This window comes from Phallusia mammillata, chromosome 6, assembly GCF_965637545.1.
Source record: "Phallusia mammillata chromosome 6, kaPhaMamm4.hap1.1, whole genome shotgun sequence".
NCBI lineage: Eukaryota > Metazoa > Chordata > Ascidiacea > Phlebobranchia > Ascidiidae > Phallusia > Phallusia mammillata.
This window is the reverse complement of record NC_137257.1, coordinates 17820320-17845218: the sequence shown is the minus strand read 5'-3', so window position 1 is coordinate 17845218 and position 24899 is coordinate 17820320. Positions and strand designations below refer to the sequence as shown.

The following is a 24899-nucleotide window of genomic DNA, read 5'->3' as shown; positions in this document are numbered from 1 at the left end:
CTGCTTTAAAACAATCTGTTTGCAGCATTATTTATTTGATTGTGACATGTATCTGTAAAATGTGAAAAGCTTAAGCTCAATCAAAACACTGTGACTGCTAAACAAGACAGGAAAAAAACGCGTGCTTAATTGTTTCTCAAAAGAACACACACAAAAAAACACTGTTCGTTTCTTGATAACTGTTGCCCGCATGGAAATCTAAACATTTGTCCTCTTTCGCGTTTCTGATGTCATAATCATTTGTTTATTACTCTCACAGGACTGTTGTCATTGCTAAACCTTTTTCTTTCAGCAGGCTGGCAGAAAAATGGCTGGGGCAGTTGCAAGAGGTGGTTTAAAATGTGCCCAGGTTTGTGGTTACTGTTGCCAAGCTATAGCTTGCGGAGTAGAGACAGCAAAGTCAATATGGAACGGTATAACAAGAGTTTGTACTTGTGGTCAGGGCTGGAAAGGATTGTTCAGAAACACTTTTACCATTTGTGGCTCAGAAGAGGATCCTGATTTTAAAGATTTCGATTTACCAGTGTCTATAGGTCGTGGTTTGACAGATTTTCCTGCCGTTTTATTGTTCTTAGCCACTATAGTAGGAATGTGTGTTGCAATGAATCGAGGCATTGTTTATGGCCGACCAGAAGTTTTTACTAATGGCGTGGACTCGTGGGGCAATGTTTGTGGTCAATCGAACGGAGCCATACCATCAGTGCCCAATTCTGGACTTGATATGTCAAATTACAAGAAAGTTCTAGTTTCAGAATTCATTGCCAAGCCTGAAAAACTGGCATCGGACGAAAGCTTGATGGTAGATTCAACGAAAGTTTGTGTGAGTCTTTGTCCTTCAGTAACCGACACGTTTTCGTGTGAAATTTTTCTTCTAGAGCACTCTGCTTACCCAGCTACCCTGCGCGACGCTGTATGTCCTTCAGGGGCAGCTCCTAGCACAGAGGACGTCTCATTTGTGGAGATAAATAACCGTTGCTCGCCTTCGTATTACACGAAAGGTCTGTCCATTCAGCAACAAAACGGACTGCTGAATTTGTACGGCCAAGATTGGCTTCATAATCTAGTTCACGATTGCCAAGTGTGTGCCGCGGAACTGACATGGATTACCTTAATAGCTGTAGGTTTTACGTTGGTTTTTACTATTATTACTCATGGTGCAGCGGCTGCGCTTTGCTGGTACAGTTTTGCTACGTTTTTCATCGTTGGTGTATCGGCCACAAGTTACATGTGGTACCTGTACACCCTTATCAACGCGGCTGACACTGGAATGGAAGGCAGGTCTGTGTTAAGATTTCAAGGTGTTCAGAAAGACATCGAAAGGGACAGTTTACGAGACGCAGCGTTGCAGATTTTTCCGCGCAATTTTGAACGGCCTATAGCCAGAATTGCAAACGCTACTGTACCTCAAGCTGGTTATTCAATAGTATTTCGAGATGCCTCTATTTACAGTACAACTGTAGTGACTGTATTTTCCCTAATATGTCTGATAGTAGGACGTAGGAATATGGAAACCTGTGCAGTTTTGTTTGAGCAGTCTACAACAGCTCTAGTGGAACTGAAGTGGGTGTATCTGCTGCCGTTGTTCTCAATATGCTCAATCAGTTTTGGCTTTGGTTTATGGATGTTTACAATAAGATACATTACTGCGGTATTCTTGGAAGAACCTTTGATTGAAACTGACAAAGGCACTGGACTTACCAAAGCTTCGTACGTCCCTGATACTTTGTACTCAACCTGGGTGCTGCTGTTCGAATTTCTAGCCATATTTTGGGTGCTGAACTTTATTCTAGCCTGTCAGCATTTAATTACCAGCCTAGCTGTGGGGACTTGGTATTTTACAATTGATAAAGAAGACCTTTATCGACCAATGCGAGTTGCAAGCTCGAGGTTGATAAGGAAACATCTGGGAACAGTTGTTGCCGGTTCTTTTCTGGTTGGCTTTTTTGGTCTCTTAAGAGCCCCCTTGAGGTGGGTGTTATACTTTTCATTGTAGTTTACTATATTTTACCAAATATGGTCGACCATATTTGGAATATATATGTGAAAATGTGTTTTCGACCATTTTACGAAATGACCAAATTGGCTATTTCCTTTATTATGCTGAACTTGTCTAGAAGTGTATTAATATTCTGGCATATTCTTGTGTAATCTTCTGTTCTGTTGACAGACAGCAAAACAGTAAGTCGCAATAAAAAAATCTACTAACACCATACCTCACGTCAGCCCAACATTTAGCTAAATTTCACTAGGGGGCGCAAAGAGCACAAACCCCTATTTAAATTGGTATATGTAATAAAAGTGGTGCCTGTTAGGGTTATTTGGGTTGGGGTAAGGTAAATTTGGTTTAGTTTTAAAATTTCCAAAACTTACTTCTTAACCCTACCTTTTTAGCTGCTAAATTATCAATTCAGCTCTTTGCGCCACTTACCGGAATTTAGCTAAATGTGAGACTAACGTAAGTTATGGTGTCAGTAGCTCTACCTCCTTACTACTAATAGACTTGTTTAAACACGTTGTAGAAAAGCGTCTATAAAATTCATTTATTCGTCCAACTCAACACCAAAATCGTAATGTAGTTTTAAACCCCACAATATGAACAAAAACAGACCACAAATTTGCTTTCAGTTTTATGCAGTCGCGAGTCGTCTCATCATTGGAACATGCCAAGAAGCTGCAGCACGACCAGCTCGTTGCCCTGGACAACTACGAGGTGCCTAGCAACAAGTACGGCTCCTACCGTTATCCATATTACGATCGACCTGTGCCGTCCAAAGGACCTAAAGACGAGAACACGAAAAAAACCTATGACCAAGTCCCTGCCGATGAAGCGATATATGATGATGTATATAGCCAAGGCAAAGATTCATATGACGAGTATTCTTACGGCCAGAAGGTTTGGTGTTTTGTACTATGGTGGAACAATTTTCGGCTGTTAGGTTTCCATTTTGTAAGTGCTGTGTAAATTATGTAATGTTTGCCATTTTAACAAGCGACAAAAAGCGAAATCAAGAGTTTGAGGTTGACATTTTGGCCAGTGATAACGCCATGGCACTGTACAAGAAACTCTACTAACATCATACCTCACGGCAGACCCACATTTAGCTAAATTTTAATAGGTGACACATATAGCACAAATCCCTATTTAAAACGGTATATCTTTGAAGATGCTGACGGTTAGGGCAAATAGGATTGTGGTTAGGTGTTATATCATTACGAATTTAATAAAACCAACTTACTTAGTTCCTATCGCAAAATTTTCTAAAATTCCCAACTATACTCCATTTTAGCTGTTATGTTAACAATTCAGATCTTTGCGTCACTTATCGAAATTTAATTAAATCCTGGATCTGTCGTGAGATATGGTGTTAGTAGCTTTACCCACTGTACATGCCAGATCCTTTTTTACCGATTTTTACAGGGTTAGGGATTTAACAATATCTACCAAACCAGTTCTAACAACAAACCATGTAATAAAAGCTTCGAGTCAATATATGATAAGCTGCAGACAGTGCACACTGTTTCGACCTATAAGGTCTCACCAGTGCAGCTGATGACGAGCTAATGTTGCTCCTTCCGGCTCTCCAGTTCGTTGGAAGCAGCAGGCAAAAAAGCCATGAGCCATGCCTCGCCAACCTAATCGATCTCTCATCACCAGCTGTACTGATCAGACCTCATAGGTCGAAACATTGTGCATTGTCTTCAGCTTATCATGCTTTTCCACAGGCTTCCACATTAGGGACAGGATCGGCCCAAAGAACGCGCAAGTCAAGTGTGGCAAGGAAGAAGAAAGAACCGGACGGTTATGTAGCTGTGGCTGTGTGGAGTAAAGTCGAAAGCGCTTGTTCGCCATTTTTTTGGCTTCTCAACAACGTTCTCATTTACATAAGTGACCTCAACTACGGTATGGTGGCGCTAGAGGGACATTGGTTTCTTCAAGGCGGCCGTGGCATTCGCAACATTCTGCAGGAACAGCAGGTATTGAAGATTTTGTGGTGTATTTTTTAAAGATTTTGTTGAAAGAGTGTGTTACATCTATCTTTTTTTTACATCTATCTTTTTCTTTTCTGTCCACCCCAAGAAAAGATCAGTTATTCTTTTGCAGGCTGAGAACAAGCTATGCTTTCATGTTTGTTGCCTACGACTTCGCGTGACGTCACAAAAGATTCGATTGTTTTGGTCGAATTTCTTCGACAAACTGCTAAATATTCAGATTCGGTTTCGAAACTAAATTTGCCAATTCGGTGCATCACTAGTTTGACATAAAAATTCTGGGTATTTACTTGTTCGGTCGGGTTTTGAAAAAAATGCTCAATCAGACTAGGCAATTAAAAAAGCTCTGTTTTTCCAAACTATTTGCGGAATAAAATACATTTTTTCCATTTTTAGCACCTCAAAGGGATTACTGCAATTTCGTCATACGCCCTCTTTCTCGGCAAACTAACAGTTACACTCAGTGTTCTACCTATCGGTTTTCTTCTTCTCAAAGACAAAGAAGGAGTATTTATGTATGGATATCCTCTTGCTGTGGGGGCTGGTCTTTCATTTCTTATCTCGCACATTTTCTTTTCTCTCTTCGAAGGAGCCGTTGGGTAAGAAATTGCTTTTTGTCCGTTTTTAAGCTCGACAGTTTTTAAAAAGGACGCACAAGCTTTTCGCTTTTGCATAATGACTATTATGACTTAACCGTACAATGAATAGAAAGTACGAGTTGTTATACAACGACAAATTAGTTCGAAGTATGATATTGTGACGAAACAAAATGTCCATACAATCACGTGACCAGCTAAAAGTCTCACGTTTTTATTAGTGACACGATAGTTTACAAAAGCTTTTGATTTTTTATTTGCTTTTAATAATGTTTAGTTTTGGCATTACTGCACAAATTTCATTTTGACAACATAGGTCTTGAATTTTGAGCGATTTTACGTTTGGTGTTTGGAAGTTTAAGTTTTTGGACAGAATCTGTTTTATTATGCCCACGCAGTGTGGTTTACCATGTGTTGACCTCAGTTGTTGCAGCTTTTATTAACGTTTTTGATCAATTCAATGTATTTTGCACAGTTAGAAACTTTGTGCGTACGGTTTTACCGATACGATTTGTTATGTTTGCTTACAGATGCTAAAGATGCTGTTAGCGCGAAATATATACATATCTCATAATCTTGAGGACGAACGTTTCTAATTGGACCTTTTCAAACAATAAGAAAGAGTGTTCTTTTTTCTAGTGCTTTATTTGTATGCTATCTGGAAGACATTACATTAAACGAGGGAAATGAAAGCTCTCCATACTATGGCAAAAAACATTTCTTCAGAAGCCTGGAAAACGCTCTGAACGAAACAGATTCTATGGAAGGTAAAATGTTGAACTTTGTTTCAAAATATTTTATGACAATAGCAATGACGTCACGTACCGCCCGATATGTTGTCTATGACATCATAAATAATGAGACTAGTCTAAATAGATGATACATTCTAACATTTGCGTCACCAAAATACAACTATGACGTTAATCAACGGATGACGTCATTAGTTGATAGTTCTAGCTAAGAATGACGTTTCTGATGACGTTTTGGTATGGTGCACGTCACCATAGATTGACATACATGTTGGTGTGATTAAATTTGCAGCTGGGCCTTACGACAAAGTTCATCACGATCATCCTGATGACGTCGGACGCAGGGAACCGAAACGGCGTGATCACGTGAGCATTCTGTCGGAGTCTGATGAATACAACAACGTTTATTCAGTCAATAAGAACAAAGGCAATAAGCAACAAGCTGTCACGTGAGTTAATAAACCTCTTAAATTAGACAGTATTCAGTGGAAGATGAAATTTCCTCGGCACACTTTAAAAAACATTATGCTTAAAAACTACATCAAAATATATCACTTGGTGCACCTTTATGCCACATAGCGCACTTTTATATCGCTAGGTAAAGGTCCACCGAGCAATATAAAGTTACACCGAGCGATAAAACGTGCCACAAGCGGAATAAAGGTGCACCAAACGTTGTATGTATATACGTATACTTGTACTTTTGTATTCTGTCAGTAAAAAACAAGCTAATAACCTGTTGCATAGAAAGCAGCCACAAATGCGCAAGAAAGATGGTAGAAGGCCAAGCAGTCCATCGGAAGTTTTCCTTCGCATGCCTAATGGCCGTGATGACGTCAGAACTTCAGGTGATGACGTGTACGGGTCACGTGATGATGATGGCGGCATGCTGGACGACCTTGAAGACTTAGACCACGGGCAAAAGGAGGTGTTAAAATGCGTTGTAGTTGTTTTGTTATGTTTGTAACAAGGTTTTTGGCCAGCAGAAAAAAGAGAAGCAAAAAGAAAAAAAGGAAAAATCCAAAGCGTCCAAGGATAAAGAGAAGTCGAAAATGGACGATAAAAAGGACAGCAAGAAATCTACTGAAAAAGACAAGAATAACGATCAACAAAAAAGTAAAGATAAAAACGAGGACAGCAAAAAAGACAAGCATAATGAAAAGAACACTAAACAGGAGAATAAATCTTCGGATAAAAAAGATACAAAAACTACCGAAAAGGGCAAAAATAACGACCACGGAAAAAGTAATGAAAAGGACAAAAGTCAGTCAGATAGAAAGGACAAAAAGTCTTCCGAGGTGGACAAAAACAGGGATCACAAAAAGGATCATGAAAAAAGTCATAAAAAAGAAAAAAGCCACGAAAAATCTCACGAAAGGGAAAAGAAGCACAAAGGTATGTGTTTTTAGTATTGTGATATCCGATTGCAGAAATTCTCTTACACAGCGAGTGCTGTACGTGTTTGCAACGGACACCATACCTTACGGCAGACCCATATTTAGCTAAATTTCGATAATTGAGCACTTTACCCATTTAAAACGATATCTCTAAAAATGCTCACGGTTAGAGCTACAGACGAATCCGGTTAATCGCATCATCGATTTGCCACGGGTATTTGATGCGATCAACCGGATTATGAGATAATCCGGTTGCTATGTAAACAGAACACGCCGTTAACGAAAGTGCTCATTTTCACTTCCCCAGCTAAAACAAAGTTGCAGTGACGCTCAACTATGGCAACGGGGCAGTATTTTCTCTCTTTTGTTGCCGAGAATCGAAAAAAGTACTCTCAAGTCAAAACTAGATTTATTACTCTCAGCGCAATGCATGACGTCATGCTTCCTAACTGTCGTGGCTATGGTGCAATCGCCCAAGTGTGTTGAAGAAACAGTAGAAACGCACACACACACTCTTAGTTGGCGCGCACGCCACAGTTAGCTTGATTTGTGCTTTCTCTTGCAGTAAGGTTTATTTGAAAAGGTATGTTACATCGCATCGTAGCCAAGGGGCCCAACATTTAAATTTGGGAACTTCCCTATGAAGACGGTTTGTGACGTTTTAGTCTTGTTTTGGGTAGTTTCCCTTATAAATGTGCCAGGCCTCTCGCTTCATATACACGTAAAATGGCCTGTTGTTTCTAACCTATTTCGTTTTCTAGTTCAAACCAACGCGTTAAGCGGCAAAGTGCTAGGTGCATATTTGTAAGCAGGCCCAAACCCGAAAGTACACGACCGAAACCGGGTTAAACTTACAACTTTGGCACATTCTACAGCGCAAAGGCGCTAAGGCGAGCTGCAGCAGTTTCTATTATAACCCGTTATACAATTGACAAAAAGAATAATTGATTTTAGCAAAACTTTAAAGACTCAGATTGTGGCGCTACTTTCTAGCTTACACAGCAAAACTGCAGCTGCAGGACTAGCGTGACTGTCACGTGATCAACGTGTGATCGTTGCTTCAAAAATTTAAAGCAGCAACAAGTACTAGACTAGAGGAATAAATGCCTTTTTTAATCGGTGTTCTTCCTGATAAGTTGCGCAAGGTCACGAATAGAAGACATAAAATATGTCAGTCGTTGGCACGTTACCAATTACGTGAATCTAAACAACATCGTGTGATTACTTGCGATCTAACATTTTTACAACCATTGCGTGTTTGGCGGGTCATGAACAATATAACAGAAAACATTTTTAAACATTTGTTTTACATTTAACATTGTTTAAATTTCAATACAGTTTAACACTTCGAATTTGGTGCAGTTCGCACTTAGTAAGAAATTACAATCAGCGTCCTTGCCGGAACACCAGTTTCGTAATTTTGACACGTTGAACTCTTCATTTAAATTTTAAACGCCTGTTATATCAATATTGGCGATTAGATAAACAAAAAAAAGGATCAATGTGCACGGCTTTGAGATAACGACTCCTTGTTATCGCACAGCGGTAAACTGAACGCCGTTTTAATCTCCTAATGACTTTTCCAAAATATTTTATAGTCGAGACGTGTCATTTTCAACGTTGAAATTAGATGCGTTATTTGGTGTAGAATGCAAACATGCATCCACGTCTTTTCGTGTACATTACCTCCGGAGGATTTTACTATCATATCGTCGTTTTTTTTTCGAAAAACTCGGTCTGTTCGACTTTCACATAGAGATCATCAATCCGGTAAATCGCATATTTCGTTGAAAATCGATGCGAATATCCGGTTTATGCGATAAACCGGTATGCGATTAACCGGACGATTTTCTTAACAAACAATGGGCGACGGTTTGGGATTTTTGATTGTGATGCAATTAAACGGATTATGCGATTAACCGAATTCGTCTGTATTAGGGTCGGGGTATCTATAGAATAATGAGTATTGCTCAGCAAGATTTAACTTACACAAATTTAGTAGACATAAAAAAGTGTTGTCACAAAAACCATTTCAAGTCCCAATCTGCATCACGCACTTGTAATGGACAGCGCATACCAGTTTGAGAACCGCTGACCAACCTTTTTAGTAGGGATAGACCAAAACTGCATCAGTTCTGTTTGATCGAGGATGCTCGGTGTATTGTAACGTCACAAACACTCACATTTGCACTGTAGTTTTTTTACTTTTTTAAAGTCCCTTCTGCATAACATGTGAATCCAATGCTAACAGAAATACCCATGTTTTCTAGTAGCAACTGCAACTAATCAGAAACGCGTGTTTTATTTCCGCTATTTTCAGTGGGATGTTCAAAGCATTTTTTGTTTTTAAAATATTTCTTAAAAGGTTGACATTATTTATTTTGTGCTCGGCCGAGCACCGAGCAGTATTGCGATGCTCGGCAACGAGTACTAGTCTGGCTCTCTTCAGACCATTCTTACTTTTTAGGCTAGGGTAGATGGACTGCATCTGGCATTTTACCTGGTGAATTTATGCGTACAGTATACAGTTTGGAGCTTCTTCCATAGAAACAAGGGTATACTAGTACTTGGGCACAATTATGTTTGTTGCAGCAGACAAAGATGGCAAGTCGAATAAAACACGTGACGGAGAAAAGCATCAACGTGCGGGGAAATCCCCCAAACAGGCTTCCAAAGAAAAACCGACAGATAAAGCAGCAAAGGACGGTGGAGCAAAAAACTCGCACAAAGACCACAAATCGAAGAAAGGTACCAAACCAAAGTGACTAAATCCACAAACTGTGCTCTTATATTTGAGACTCTATGAAGATTGTATAAAAGCCTTTTCAAAACTTGGCCTGCATGTTTTATATGAAACCACACGCACAATATGAAAATAGTTACATAAAAATGTGAGGCATTTTCTGGTGTTTTAGTGTCCTAGATCTTCTACGATCGGGTGTTACACGGCGAATGGATGTAAACTTGACTACGATTTTGTGGTTGTAATATCTTTGTGACCAAACCAATAAAAACACTTTACTGACAACATTACCTTCTTATGTAACTATCTGATGTTTCCCATGGTTAGAATATTTTTTTGTCCAAGTTTTTGCTCTAATTTCTGGGAAGAAAACACATGTTTCGCATAATTGATAGCAGTGATATATTTTTCTTAACTGTTCCATTACATGTTTTGTGTATATTATCCTATATTCGCTTTAAATAAAGTTTTTGCTTACAAGCTGTGAATTATTGGTAGGGGAAGGAAGGAGCAAGAAAAATCACAACAAAACAGTTAGCAAAGCAAAAAGCGACGGAAAAAACAAGTTTTCAAAGAAATCAGGATCAAAAGGTTTAAAAAATGCCAAACCCGGTAAAAAGGTTAAATTACCAAAAGCTGACGGACAAGGCAAGATTATGAAGAAGAAAAAGTTTAAGTCCCCCAAGATAGGAAAGGTCGGAAAAAAGTTTAAATCACCCAAAATGGGAAAGAAATTCAAGGGTCCTAAGATGGGCAAAATGGGTAAAAAGTTCAAATCTCCGAAATTTGGCAAAATGGGAAAGAAACTCAAAGGGGGCAAATTAGGTAAAATGGGAAAGAAATTCAAAGGTGGCAAAATAGGCAAGATGGGCAAGAAAATGAAAATGCCTAAAATGAAGTTTGGTAAAGGCAAGTTCGGAAAATTCGGCAAAAAGATGCCGAAAATGCCCAAGATGCCAAAAATGCCTAAGATGAGGGGGCGTGGCAAAGGCGGTCCCGGTGACGTCATGGGCGGAATTGAAGGTGTAATGAACATAGCAGACGGAATGGCCCGTATAACCGGCAAAAAAGAGCAAGCTCAAGGCGCATTAACCCAGGCCGTTGCAGGCACCAGAAATCGCGCCAAATTTACAGCGCTATTGGGTCACGTGGTTGACAATCGCACTGGGGAGGCAACAAGTTGGCTTGATGACTTTACAAGAACACGGGATTTGATTCAAGGAGGAATGCAGACGTTAAAGGACGTTGATCAAGAATGGGACGAAATTGAAGAGGAAGAATCCGACGAAGATGAATACGAATATTACAGCAGCAGTGACTGACAAAAAAGTTCTTTTGAAACCGTGGCCCTATGTAAAGAAACGACCATCGATGACAAACTGGTTTCTTGCTGTGGTGAATGCGGTCAAAATTAGCCACCCATCTTTTTTGTGTTCAGTCAAATTTAAAACGTTGAGCGAAAGAATAAAATTGCAACATTCTGCTAAATATGACTGTTTTCATAGTTAGTTTTTAATGCCATTTGCTATCAATTAAAAGGCGTACCAACTGTTTTAGCGACATATAAAAGAATTCACGATCACAAGCAAGTGTATTTTACATTTAACGCCCCGTTTAAAATAAAATCAGGTATGATTTCTATTGGTGATTGGAATTTGTCGACAAAACAATCACAAACGCCTATGGGCATTTCAAAAGGAAAAGTTAAAAATTAAATACCTTTGCACTGGGAGTGGAGAAAATTATCGGATTATTGTGATGCGACAGGCCGTGTTTAAGTCGTTATTATATTGTGACAGTCACGAATTTCTCGGCAGCTAGGTGATTCATAACTGGATTTTACGAAAACAAGTCTTGAATGTGCAAATTGATTTCGAAGTGTTGTAATAGTTGGCGCATAGAGTGTGAAATGTGTGGATTTTGTGTCTGTAACTGTTAATTGATAAACGTGAAAAGTGTTTGTAGAGATAGAAGGTTAACAATTTCTAACTAACTTGAAAAATGTGCTAGTGCGCCAAAAGGACTTAATAAATACTCAGAAGTCGGGAGTCTCAGGACGTTGGTTAATAAGAAAACTTTGAAGTGTTTCTGACTCTGATAGAGTATGTTTTCCCAAAAGGAATTTCTGGAGAATCTCAAAATGTACACAGTACAGTCCCATAAATAAACTTTGTCATTTTTTCAGTTAAACAATATGAATAATTTTTGAATGATTTTTTTACAAAATGCCGCTTGCAGAGATATATCGAGCTTTTGAGAGATTTTTTTTTATTTTTCCAATTTCAAGTTTTAAGTAATCAAAGAACCCGAGTGTCTAAACTAAGCTAAATAACTCATTTTTTCCGTTTCTGGAGCTCATCTTTATGTAACTTATGTTCATCCGACTGCCATTGTTAACGTTTTTTGTTATTTCACATATGGCACAAAAAACAAAAAACAAAACAAAATACCCAAGCTTCTTAACATTGCAACAAGTTGTAATATGTGGTGTTTTTTTTAGATCCCATGGATTTGTAACTCATAAATTCAGGTTATGGTCATAAACCTGTGAACCAATTGAATCTGTGTGTGTGACTCCCAAACAACCACAATCTTGTTAAAAAACAATTGCTGCTGTGCTCTGAGCTTCAAAAATATCCCAAAACTGGTCTTGCAATGGAGTTAAAAGTGTGGGTGGATGGCATACAAAGAGTAGTATGTGGAATAACAGAACAAACTACTGTCCAAGAAGTTGTGATAGCTTTGGCACAGGCCACAGGTAAAATTACTAAAGAATTTGCAATTATTTATTCTGTGCACAGTTGAAAAAACATGCCATTTAAAAATTTTCACCTATCTCTTTACTACATTGGGTTTAAAGTTAATGCTGGTAATAAGTAGAGATGTACCGAATATTCGGTTTGCCGAATTTATTCGGCCGAATCGATCATTTTTGCAAAGATTCGGTTTCGGCCGAATAATTTGTTGCGATTCGGCCGAAACCGAATCTTTTACGAACACAAATTTAACGCGTTAAACGTGTCTTTTCTGCTTATTAAGGTCCACGCAATCTTTCAAAAGCCCAAACATAACGAAAATTGCGTCAATGTTTATCTTTTTCAACACATTATCGTTTTTCCCACGGTAGTCAAAAAAATTAGTAATTCATTGGCAGGTTGCCAATCATGCTTAAGGCAATTTTAAACCCCACAGAACTGAAATAAGGACGAAACACAACTATTTTGCACTGGCTGCCTGGTAGATAAACATTTTTTCACGTCAAACGCGTAGCGTACGACTTCGCGTGACGTCATAAATGATTCGGTTGATTCGGCCGAATTTATTCGGCAAAACCGCCGAATATTCGGTTTCGGCCGAATCGAAATTTAGCCGATTCGGTACATCACTAGTAATAAGTGGATCTGCAGCATTTAAAAGTAGCCCAAACACTGTTATTTTGGTTTGGGACAATGTTGATTACAGTAAAATCTCAACATTTTACCCCAGTTGTGTGTTTACTCACAGTATACCAAAACCACTTTCTTGTAAGCACCTGTCATATAACACATTATAATACAGTTTAGCAGCCGCATGTTTAACCATGACCCACCAATTATGCCATTCCATGTTTTCTGCATTCAAGATATTTAAACATTATGCAGCTATTTCTGACTTGGTGATTATTTAGCAAAATTGTCTATGTTAATGTGTATTAAGCAACACAAACTCGACTCAATTGCTTCTATATATATGCCTTACTGATTTACAGTTGTAGTTTTTAAATTTTTATTGCTTTTATAATAAAATGTATGTATATTTTGTCAAGGTCGAACTGGCCGATATACTTTGGTAGAGCAGCGACGAAACATTGAAAAAATGCTGCCACCATCAGAAAAGCCTTTGCAGGTTTGTATAATCACAGATATATAGTTTAAACGATTGTGGCAAGAAAAGAAATGATACCTAACACTTCATACTGTTTTACTATGAAAAAACAACATAACTAACTATCAATATAGCACCATGGAAATTAAAACAGGTGTCTTAGTGCCGACAAGTCTGTTGTTTTACATACTGACATTTGAACTTAAATAAACTAACATTTTAACATTTTGTTTGTGCCAGTCTCTAAACTTGTTATCGCTGAATTTGTACTTCTGTTGATTTACAGAAAAATCTGCAATGAGAGCAATAAATCATTACAAAAAGAATAATTATAAAATTTTTAGGTACTTTCAAAACTTGGTGATGCCAGCAATGAGATTCAATTTGTTTTGCGTCGTACTGGTGCAAGCAGTGTTAGTGGTTCTGACGGTATCATAACTCCAGAGCGTTCTGCATACCGGTTTGTTATTCTTTGATTTTGACTCTTTTTTAAACAGCGGTGCTTATTTCTAGTTACGAAAGTTTCCTCTTTACAAATATTTTGTGCTAATGAATTTTAGACTTTTGAAAGCAATGTTTGTCATGAAAAATTTAACAAAAAATACATTATGCAGGCAAAGTCTTCCTCCGCAACTTAAGCATCGTCAAAAGAACGATGCTCTTCTCAACAGAAAAGAACCCAAGCGCAAATCCCTCACTATCTCAGGCCTGGCGAATGACAATGCCACAAAACAACAGGACAAAATCAATCGCAACACAGACAAAACAATAGAAAATGACAACGAAAAGTCAAAAACGCCGGTCATTAAGAAAGCCCTAATTCCTCCACCTCTGCGAAACAATACTAGTGCAAATGTTGAACCTATTAAAGAAGAAACTGTAGTTTCACCAAGTAGGCTTAAAAAGGAAGCACTTATTCCACCTGCTTTTCGACATGATGAACCCACTGGAACACCCACGAAAAAGAAAGCATTAATTCCCCCACCATTAAGAAATGATGTTGGTAAAATAAATTTGAGCGAAAGCAAAACAAAGCATTTTACGCAACCAGGGAAGTTTAGGAGCAAAACACCTGATCAGTTACACCACCGAAGGACTAGTTCAAGCAGTGCAACGACACCAGTTAAGCCGCGACCAGACTCAGCAATGGCTACAACCTCCTCTAGAAAAATGTCAAAATCTGCGGAGGCTGAAAGAGCCAAAGAGGATTTTGTTTGCTTGGTAATGGAACAACACAATCATATAAAAGAGCAATCCCAAACTTTGAAAACCATCACAGAGGAGACAGAAAAATTTCAACAGACCATGAAGAATAAGGCAAATGCTTCAGCCAATATCCAGGTAATTCGTTGTTGTTTGTGCAGTAAATGTCAATATGTTGTCTGTTACTATGTAGTCTTCATACTAACATGGATAATGTGTTTGTTCAAGGCTTAGGCTGAGATTAAACAGCACTATATATTTGCTTAGGCTTTCTTAAAAGGCCTTTGCTCTTTGGCAAACAAAGTTGGCTCCCATACCACAATTTTAATATGGAACTGTTGTATAAGTAATAATGTTGTAACTAAACTCTTTTTTTAATTGACAAGATTTTTTACTTTAAACCCAAAAAACCTTTGATTGCAATAATTGTGTACCACTTTGTGTAGCACAAACAAGGTTTACATAGCCGCACTTCAACAATTCATCTTAAATGAGGTTCAATAGTGGGCTTCATTTGTCTGTAAATTTGATTATGCATTATTTTTACAATTCCGGTTACTCGCATGTTGGTTAATAGAATAAGCCTTTTAATCAAGGAGTTTCAGTAAATTCCAAACCATTGCCTATATGTTGTAAAGAAAATAAATTTAAATGATTATTTGATCAACTGAAGTCACTTTGTCCAAAGCTTTTTCTAAAATATCAAGTGATAAAAGATGCCGTTAATATATATACTTCAAAGACAGTATCACTCATGTATATATGTTTGGCATATGTGGCATGTTGTGAAGCATGTGTGTTGGTAATCTCTCTGCTAAAAGTTAATTTCAAACAAACTTCTGCATAAATAAATCAAAATTCGACTTGCCTCAAGGTTACTTTTTGATCATCACACCATTTAAAACAACCATGACTACTGAGGAGAAAGTAAAGAATAAACATACATAGGCTCAGTCACAACCGTAAATGCAAACATATGTGCGTCATGTGTGCTATGTTGTTAGGTGTGTGTGCATTGATGATCTTTCTTGAAAAATGGGTTACCCCATAGTACAATATCACTTTGACAGTTTGAAAGACAGTGTGACATCAGGTTTTAGGCAATTACTATGTCTGATAAAACAATATTCTGGGGCACATAGTGCACATGTGTTCTTTGTTTTGCCTTTAACATTTACTCTGTGAAACATCCCACAGGTTGACTCAGGGTAAAGATTGTTTTAAGTCAATACAATCAAGAATGCGATTGCAGCAAACAAAATTACATTAAAACCAGGGAAACTTTTTATGGGTCTCTTTTCCTGAACGGGACACATATTGCTGAAAATACTAAACAAACATTTCATGCCCCAGGTTGCATACTTTAACAAATATTGTCGGTCAACTAGTGTGATGCTTAACAAAATACTAGTTTTTTTTTAGAACTTGTAATTTTGCTTACTTTGCGCCAACCAGAACAATAAGGCTTCGTCTGAGCAATTTTGTGAAATATTTGCGAGCAAACAAGCAAAAGTACACAAGAGCAGTGGGATACTGTTAAATAATTACAGAAGAATGTTAAAAAACAACTGGCATTTTGTTTTGCATCACACCAGTTGGATGACATATATATTTGTTAAAAAACATATTGTTTTTGTATGTTTTCTTTCTCTGTCTTTGCTGGTTTGTTCTAACCATTTGGTCATGCTTTGAACTTTTACAAATTTACACACATGTTAATCGGTTTGTCTGTTTAGTGAACATTTTTATCCAAATCGCAGCCTTCAACATAAATCAACAAAATGTTTCGAGTTTTTCTGAAATTGTTTTAGCTGGTAAAAAAGGCTTCTAAAATGTCCCAGCCAGAGTTGTGTGACAGTTTTGGCTTTATATATATATATATGATAAGGTTGCCATTGTGTTAATTGGGAATGACAGAGTTGACACCAGCTCTGTTTTTTATCACACTTATTTTTGCTATATGCAGAACGAAGTGGAAATGCTGGAGGCAAAAATCCAAGAAAATGAAATAAAACTGTACAATGAAAAAATGCTCGAAGATCAGCTCACAAAAGAAGAGGAACAAAGTAAAAGTAGTTTTGATTCATAATTTTGTATCATACAACTGATACTGCATGCCAACGCTACTTTTCCCAGCTCTTCTTACATTAACACTGCAGATTAGAATCAATAACATTTAAAGTTTCATCACTGCAAAATAAAAGAGCAAATTGCAAACAGAAATATTAACCATGAATGTGCATCTACTTTCCTAGCATTTTTACGTTAACACAGTGAATTACAATCAATAACATAGGTCCTTAATTGTTTTAAAGAATTAACACTTCAAAATTTGAGCAAAAAATTTCTAACAGAAATATCAACAATGAATATATAAGCTATTGCTGCTAGGCATAGTATTAAGTTTAAAGAGCTCTTCTGGCAAATGTGATTTTATTCCGACGTGTCGATGTCCTATACAGGTCGTCTTCATCAGGGTAAATAACACTGAATGCGACTAGTACAGTGCACGATAAACAAAGGAAAAAAGAATGGAACGCAAGCACGTCACAACGCAACAAAAACACTGCGCGATAACAATTGATTGGGCCTCTAATCTTTAAGCAGGTGGAATAAAATCACATTTGCCAGAAGAGCTCTTTAAACTTAATCAACAATGAATGTGCAGCTACTTTCTGAGCATTTTTACATTAGCAGCGCGGATTGGAATCAATAACGTATATTATAATTTTTTAAAGATTCAATACTGCAAAATTCCAGCAACAAATTGCAAACAGAAATTTCAACTATGAATGCACAGATAAAGGAAATAGAAAGAAGACTAGGATTTTTAAATGAGGTTAGTAATTTCACCACAAAACTTAGATAAAAGCATTGCCTCCTTTTGTTGTCAAATCCTATTTAAAATCCACCCACAGTTTTGCACTGATTTATGACTGCAGTTTTACTATTGTTTGTGTGTTTTATGATCTGCAGGGGGGCCTTGTTTTATTGCTTTCAAAGAGTGTGAATTTGTGTAGCTTCTTTGTGTGTACTTTTATGGCCCATGAAGTTTGTTTAATATAGATTTTGTATGACACAATATGTTGAATAAATTTTTGAAAAATAATAATTGTTATTTTGAAATGAATCGCATTGAAGAGGTTTGTAACTGAAATATTTATTTACAGGAAATTGCCAAAGAATCGAAACTAAAAAAGCGAGAAGCGCAGAACAAAATCATAAATGTGTAAGTTTTATGAAGTTTATTGTTTAAAACTACATATTTCTTTTGATAAAAAAATGCCCATGTAATTACAAACAAAAATGTATACTGCAGTGTTTACAAACGCAAACTATAATACCTAAATATAGAATACCCATAATGTCATAATGCTACCTTTAAGCTCAATAAACATCTTAAAAGTTAACAGATTTGATAATTCAAATGTATGCTGCTATAAAAAATTGATGTATGTTACTAAAGTTATTACTTTTAGTATACAATTTGGATAACTCATGAATAGTTTAACTTTTTTGTACATTTTTTAAAGTTTAACATCTGGCTTTGTACACATAAATACAGCCCAAAGCTTAATCCAAGTCCTGGTTCCAGGCTTAAGATCTTGAGAGATTAATTACATGCCAACGCCTTGTAATTACAAATCCCATGTTAAGTATGTGGAGTCTGAGTTCAATCGTAGACATCCTAAATGGCTAGTGCCTCCAACTCTACTTCGATACGTGGGGCCAAAGTAAATTAGGTGCTTATTTAATTTACAAAATGCCTACCCTTTATGTAATTGCCATAATTACTTGACTGTTTAAACCACATCAGAAAAGGTTGTGTTCTTTGTTGTAAATCAATATTTAATACTTTAACAATTGGTTTATGTTATAGGGATGTAGTTGGAAGTTTAATACTCTCTGATTAGTTACAGTCTTAAAGTCAACTAAAAACCTACTCTTTGTTCTTTCCTGTTTAATTACCTATTTGTATCCCCTTCCAACTGTTTTAGTTTGAAATAGTTTTTGTTATAACCAGTGTTACACCGTGGTTCCAACATTTTTCGCCAAATTACTCACTTAAGAATTCAAAACATTTCCATTCCTCCCCTATAGACTACATAGTAGATGCTAAACCATAGATTTATTATTTTGGGTCTTTTATCAACTTCACAGGTTATATTCCCAGAGATAGTGTCTATTTACAAACCACATGTGCAAATTTAAGCAATTTTTTTACCTAAAGTTTTGAAATGTCTCCCTTAAAACTGCCCTAACATTAAACATTGTAGACACCAATGCACTATTCTTTTTAACCATGTTGTAGTTCAAATGCTGTAAGTTAAAAAAATTAGCTGTATCCAATCAATCACAATTTAGTAATAAAACAAACATTGAGGGCGGGAACTTGGCCGAATGGCCTGGCAAGCCTGACCCATACACAAAACCTGATCGGGATTCGTCCCCGGGAGTATCCTGGGTTCAAACCCCGTGAACGACAAAGGGCAATTTTCAGTTCTCGGACTGCCGCCTGATTGTCGAAAAATACAATAAAACAAACAAACAAACATGGAGTAAGCTGCAGACATTACACACTGTTTCGACATATGAGGTCTTATCAGTGCTGCTGGTGACAAGGCAGGCTGTATTGGCTAGTACAGCCATCTAAAAAACCATGCCTCAGCCCAAAAAACAAACATTGTTACTAAACAGATTCTTTACAATGTGCAGTTTTTCTTTGGGTTGTAAAAATGGGCTAAAATTTTTTTCAAAAACTGTTGCATGTTGCCTATATCTATACAGCACAAAAAAGCTGGACAATTTAAAACCTACTAATCATGAAATTGTTTTGCAGGCAACGTGAGACACGAACAGAAATTCAAAAGAAAACACTAGAAATGAATAAACTGTCAGAGGAAATTGCAGATGTTGAACGATCCCTTCAACACAAAGATGAAGGTAAAATATATTAGCTCAAAGAGGACTCATCATAAACATTGTCCAATTTTGGTGATTTGATTTTCTTGTATGTATTTTTTTAGTTTGCAGGTACTGTTATTAAAATGAGGCATGTCTTCTAGCAGTCCTGTTCTGTAAATCTGTGGTCTTTAAGTACTTTAAAGTATACATAGAACTGTTGAAACACTTAAATTGTATGTTGAGGGCAAGCCACGGACTGTCACCAAATGTTTGTTATATGTATTAGCAGCCGAATCTCTGGATAAAAGATGTTTGAATATTAAAAAAAATATATTATGTAGGTTTAGTATTAAAGACACTTAAATATTTTAAAATATACATTACTTTAGATTTTTAATCTTTTTCCCATCACTAACTTAAAAATCATTTGAAAAAGTCTTTGTTTGCACACAATAGGCGTACAAAAGTTTAAAGTTTGGACTCTAATCCAGTGGTTCTCAAACTTTTTTTGTTGTTGGGGCCAAATGGTAGTTTTTTAAGTGTGTAAGGAGCAGCAAAAAAACGGGACCTCAGAAAATCACTAAAGATTATTTCCTTGAAAGCTAAAATAGCAATATTTGGTGGTTTTCTAAAGGTTTGGTGAGAGCCGCAGGGCGTAGAATAAGTAGTTGGGAGCCGCATGCGGCCCTGAGAGTCATGTTGGAGAACCACTGCTCTAAACCCTACTAAATATATTTTGAACAGTTTCTAAATTAAAATATTTAGCAAAAGACGCTTATTTCTGTCATGGCTGCCATTATATATATTTTAGTATACATGTTTACAGTTGCATTGCGCCATCTTCCCTGCCCCGGGTTCTAATGTAAAGCTAGACCAAATTTGTACTGCCAACATATTTGCTGTTGCCTAGAATTGTGTGAAACCTTCACATAACCTGTTACATACTTAGTAGTAAAAAATTTTTTTGTTTAGAATCCAACAACCAACGAATGCAACTTGAAGTTTTGAACAGGGAACTACGACAGGTCAACCTGCAACAGTTTATACGTCAAACTGGGTCAAAGGTCACCGTTTTACCACCTGAAGATGAAAAAGGTATTGGCACCAAAACTAAAAATTTTAGTCTAAGATTTAAAGTTTAAACTTTTTCATGCAGGTACCCGGATTTGCTCAACTTGTAAAAGTTTTTAGCTTTTTTATACACTTGGTGGGAAAACATTTAAACACTATCAAGCAGTGTCTTAATCATCCAATAAAGCTAATAAAATTTTTTAGGTTCCTGTACTTTGGCTAAGCTATGTGGCCGATTTGAAAACTGCTTTTAAGTCCGCCAATGGTACATGGTTGCTTGTTGAGAAACAATTGTCTAAGCATAAATACAAGCTCATGTACTGATGACCACTGTGAGCAAAATTTTGCAAGCTGTTACCTTACTCCATTTTATGGGCACAATATGTTTTCTTGTTTGCTGGAAATATTAGAATAGTGTGCAGTAAGTAGCTAACTCAGGGTGATCCAAACCCTAGCACATGGGATGCATATGGCACGCCAATAACTTTTGTGTGGCTTGCAAAAGTTTCTGCATCCAATAGAATGGATTCATTATGAAAGAACAGGTCAATATATGAAGGACTTTTTTGCAGTTTATGGCCACATAAATGTGTAGAACTGTGGATTATTTTTGATGAATTTGCAGGGACTTGAAAACAGTGGTAACTGAGCGCTAATAGAAGTGGATTGTGGTAATGACATTTGGGTCTCGGAATGAAAATTCGATTAAGCCAGTGGTCTGGGAAATCCTTCCATAACACTTCAAAACATTTTCATTTTCCCCCAACAGACTACATAGCAGATGCTTAACCATACAAAGATCATTTGAAATTTGGACTTTTATTAACTTTAAAGGTCATATTCCCGGAGCTGAAGTGTCTATTTACAAACCACATTTACAAATTTAAGTAAATTTCTCCCCTGAAGTTTTAATATTCTACCCCGAATCACTGGATTAAACATTGAATTCAGTCCTTTGATACATAAGAGTTTCTTCTATTGTGGCCTGCCCAGTATTTACCCAACCCTATGTGTCCCTTTTCCCCCCCAGTCATGGACCACCCTAAGCTAACTACCAAGAAACATTGGCTCTTAAAACAAGGCCTAATGCGATCCAATAACTAAAGGTTGTGTGGCCCGCTGAGACGCTTGAATTTCAAATGTACTGGAAAACGAGTCCAATTATTATATATTTTTGAGCAGATTAATGTGCCTTTTTTCTGTGACCTGACAATAATGTGGCTGAAATTAAATGTGAATTTTACTTGTTAACTCAATATAGCCATATTTGATATACAACATAGTAAAATCACATTGTGTCATATAAAAGTGCAGCTCGCAATCTAATCATGGTAGTAGCATTTGGCCCTGCAGTGATTAAGTTAGCACACTCCTGTCTTAAAAATATTTTGCCTAACTTGATCTATCTCAACTTTAAAATGCCGAAAATTATTTCACCATTTCTGACTTTACAGAAACACCACATTCCGAAGACCAGTACAACCCTCCTGTTTCACCCTCAAAACGGACCCAGAACCGACCTATGCCAGTTGTGGGGTCATCCAGTGATTCTGGTGGGGTGTGGGTGTGACAATAAAATCTTTTGGTACTTTAGATTTATCACTGCCATTGTTGTGTTACAAAAAAATGCAAATTGTCAAAAGATGCATTTTTATTTGAATCTGCCCTAATACTTAAATGAGAAGCATTTCAGTTGGCACATAATTCATTAATGCCATAATTAGAAATTCAAGGAACCTCAATTTTATGTTGTAATTTTTCTTCTCAATTAGGTAGATTTTGTTGCTATTTTGAAGTAGGTAATATAGTTGTTGGTAGCTTACTTCAAGAGATTGCTGTTATATTTGTAAACTTTTTCTTTTCAATTTCGAAAAAATATTATTTTTTAATTAGAAAACGTTATGAACACGAAATAGCTTAATCTGACAACATTGTTTTGGCATAGTAAGCTATAATAATCGAAACAAATTGTAGTACATAGTCATCACATTGAAATGTTATTCGAATGCCTTAAAACTGAGGCTTCAATGGTGATGTTAAAATTAGTGCATTTTGACCAACTCCTTTTTTACCCCACAACCAGTGGTGGGATTCCAATTTTTTGTCAGCCGTTCTATCAAAAAAGTCATATTTTCCAGCCGACTCTGTTACAAAAAGTCCATTGACAGTTACCAGTAATGCTAACCGGTTAGCTGATCTCATAAAATTTCGTGAGACGGTTCTATGGAACCGGTGCGAACCGGCTGAATCCCACCACTGCCCACACCTTAAATACAAAAAAAAATTAGCAACAAACAATCGTTGGTATTTTATAAAAAACTATTTTTCAAGTTGTTGAAACAATGGCCAGTAACTGTTTTTCAAGTGTTATTCCTATTTATCGATGTTGCGATCAAATTCCTTTGACGTTTATTCCCCATATAACCCCCACATTGTGAATGCTTGCAGTGCCTTACGACTAAATTTACCCGTTGTGAAGTGATAATCGTTGTTTCCAATCCATGGGCGGCGATCGCGCGAAATTTCTTTGTTTCTTTATTATATTTTTGAGCCAAAATGTTTGGCTCCAATATTTTTCTATTTTCTGTACACATTTAACTGCGGTGCGAATGTAACAATTGACAAACTGTCCAACGGTGCTCTTTTTCTCGGTACGTCACCTAGTGGTGAGACACCGTTGTTGTGAAACTTACTAGGTGGCGCAAGTCGATTTTTTGCGGTAATGCTACTGACATAAGAACTCACAACAGACAAAGTTTGCTATCGACCGGTAGATGGCACAAAGAGCACAGTTATATGAGTTGAGAGCAAGACTGATCATTGGGTTAGGAAATAAGTTTATAAGTTGGTTTTATTGCTATTTTCATTATAAACTCCACGCAAATCCTAATAGCCTTGATCTTTAATGCTCTTTCCGCCATTTATCGATATTTAGCAAATTTTTCTGTTCTGAGTTTTTATGTTAGTAGAATTTTTAACTTTTGCAAAGAAAACTGGTGCTGCAAAAATTTAGGTACGTATTTGATATTCCGTTGGTACTTTCCTAATTCGTTCATATATAAAAAAAAATGTTCATATATAACGTCTGTCATCCAAATGCAATTTCTATATACCCTTCTTATTTGAACCATTACTAAGACAGTACGATACTTTGGACTGTCACTGAGCACCTTGAAATAACCTTCACATTAATCCCTGAATTGCACTTTGTGTTGCATACTTTATGGTAACATACGTCTCATATATGGCGGTCAACCCCTTTTGAAACAAAGCTGAAAAGGGGTTTTTGAAAAGACTGCTGGTTGATCACAAAAACTTTTTACAACAGCTAGAGTACTTCCACTAAAAAACCTTGGTTTTAGTTTTGGTCGCCACTGCTTTGGACTGAAAGTTGCCCATTTGTCAAAGAAACTGGTTTCAAGCAGTGTGTCAATATGTCACGTATTTTGAAACACTATTCTGAAATGCAGTTCATTTTTTGTTCGGTGTATCTCGAATACTAGATATTTCTGCTGACAAACACAGTTTTTCGTTTAGTGTATAATAATGCCCATTTCGATCTCATTTAAATTAATTTGTAAAAATAGCATAGCACCTACTAATGAAGTGACAAATCGTCACCTTTAATTGCTTTCAAGCAAACCCGAAAGGTTCGCAGTTCAAATCCCAGCTCGCCAATGAATCCATGACAGTTGATTTGTCTTACATCAAGTTTGATTTTGCTAACCCTGCGGTTTCCCCCCACTTGCCATATCAGTATTATTCAAACGCCAGATTTTTGCGTCACAACTACGTATGCGTTACGTCATCATCGTGTGAATACATACAACTTACGGTGTTTGATTTCATCTTGCTATCAAAAAAGGACTTTGAAACCGTTTTTCATGTTTAGGTTGTGATTTTAAATTGTGGCATTTTTAGCTGAGCTGTCATGTTTTATTCAAAACTTCTTGCAAAGAAATGTAGGAGTAGCTCAGTAGCAAGTAAAGCTATATAGAAGCAAAAATACAATTTAGTTCAAAAACGTGGTCATCACTACAAATGTTTACAAAAATGACTTTTTAAACACATTTTATTTCAGTATTATATGCTTTTCAGTGGTTTCCAACCTTTCCAATAATTCGTTCCTAAACAATTCAATCCATTTTCATTCCTTCCAAATATGCTTCATAGTAGATGCTAGACCACACTGAGATCATTTAAAAAAATTAGGTCTTTTATCTATTTTGCAGGTCATATTCACAGAGCTGAATTGTCTATTTTCAAGTCACATAAATTGATGTAATTCATTCCCGGTAAACCACAATTTGAACTGTTAGAAAACTGACTCAATAGAGGAATCCTAGATTGGGATTGTAAATAGATTGTGATCGTATTGTCA

At 36.8% G+C, this 24899-nt stretch overlaps 2 protein-coding genes across 3 annotated transcripts; both read left to right on the top strand.

The window, feature by feature from the left end:
- Positions 1-307: 307 nt before the first annotated feature.
- Positions 308-11976, top strand: LOC145234423 (uncharacterized). The gene is made up of 10 exons (XM_080099157.1): positions 308-1968; positions 2626-2893; positions 3724-3975; positions 4387-4589; positions 5226-5353; positions 5628-5784; positions 6083-6263; positions 6322-6730; positions 9325-9480; positions 9974-11976. Exons 1-10 carry the CDS (start codon positions 308-310, stop codon positions 10795-10797), a joined length of 4239 nt encoding a protein of 1412 aa, XP_079955283.1. The 3' UTR covers positions 10798-11976.
- LOC145232169 (uncharacterized) lies at positions 11956-24356 on the top strand. Of its 2 annotated transcripts, none has more exons than XM_080096701.1 (10): positions 11956-12233; positions 13281-13360; positions 13684-13799; positions 13954-14680; positions 16509-16608; positions 17281-17381; positions 17713-17771; positions 19383-19486; positions 20420-20542; positions 21973-24356. In XM_080096701.1, exons 1-10 carry the CDS (start codon positions 12131-12133, stop codon positions 22086-22088), a joined length of 1629 nt encoding a protein of 542 aa, XP_079952827.1. In that variant the 5' UTR covers positions 11956-12130; the 3' UTR covers positions 22089-24356. The 2 variants fall into 2 exon arrangements, with proteins under 2 accessions (XP_079952827.1, XP_079952826.1); XM_080096700.1 differs by having other exon boundaries at positions 16509-16614.
- The last annotated feature ends 543 nt before the right edge of the window (positions 24357-24899 follow it).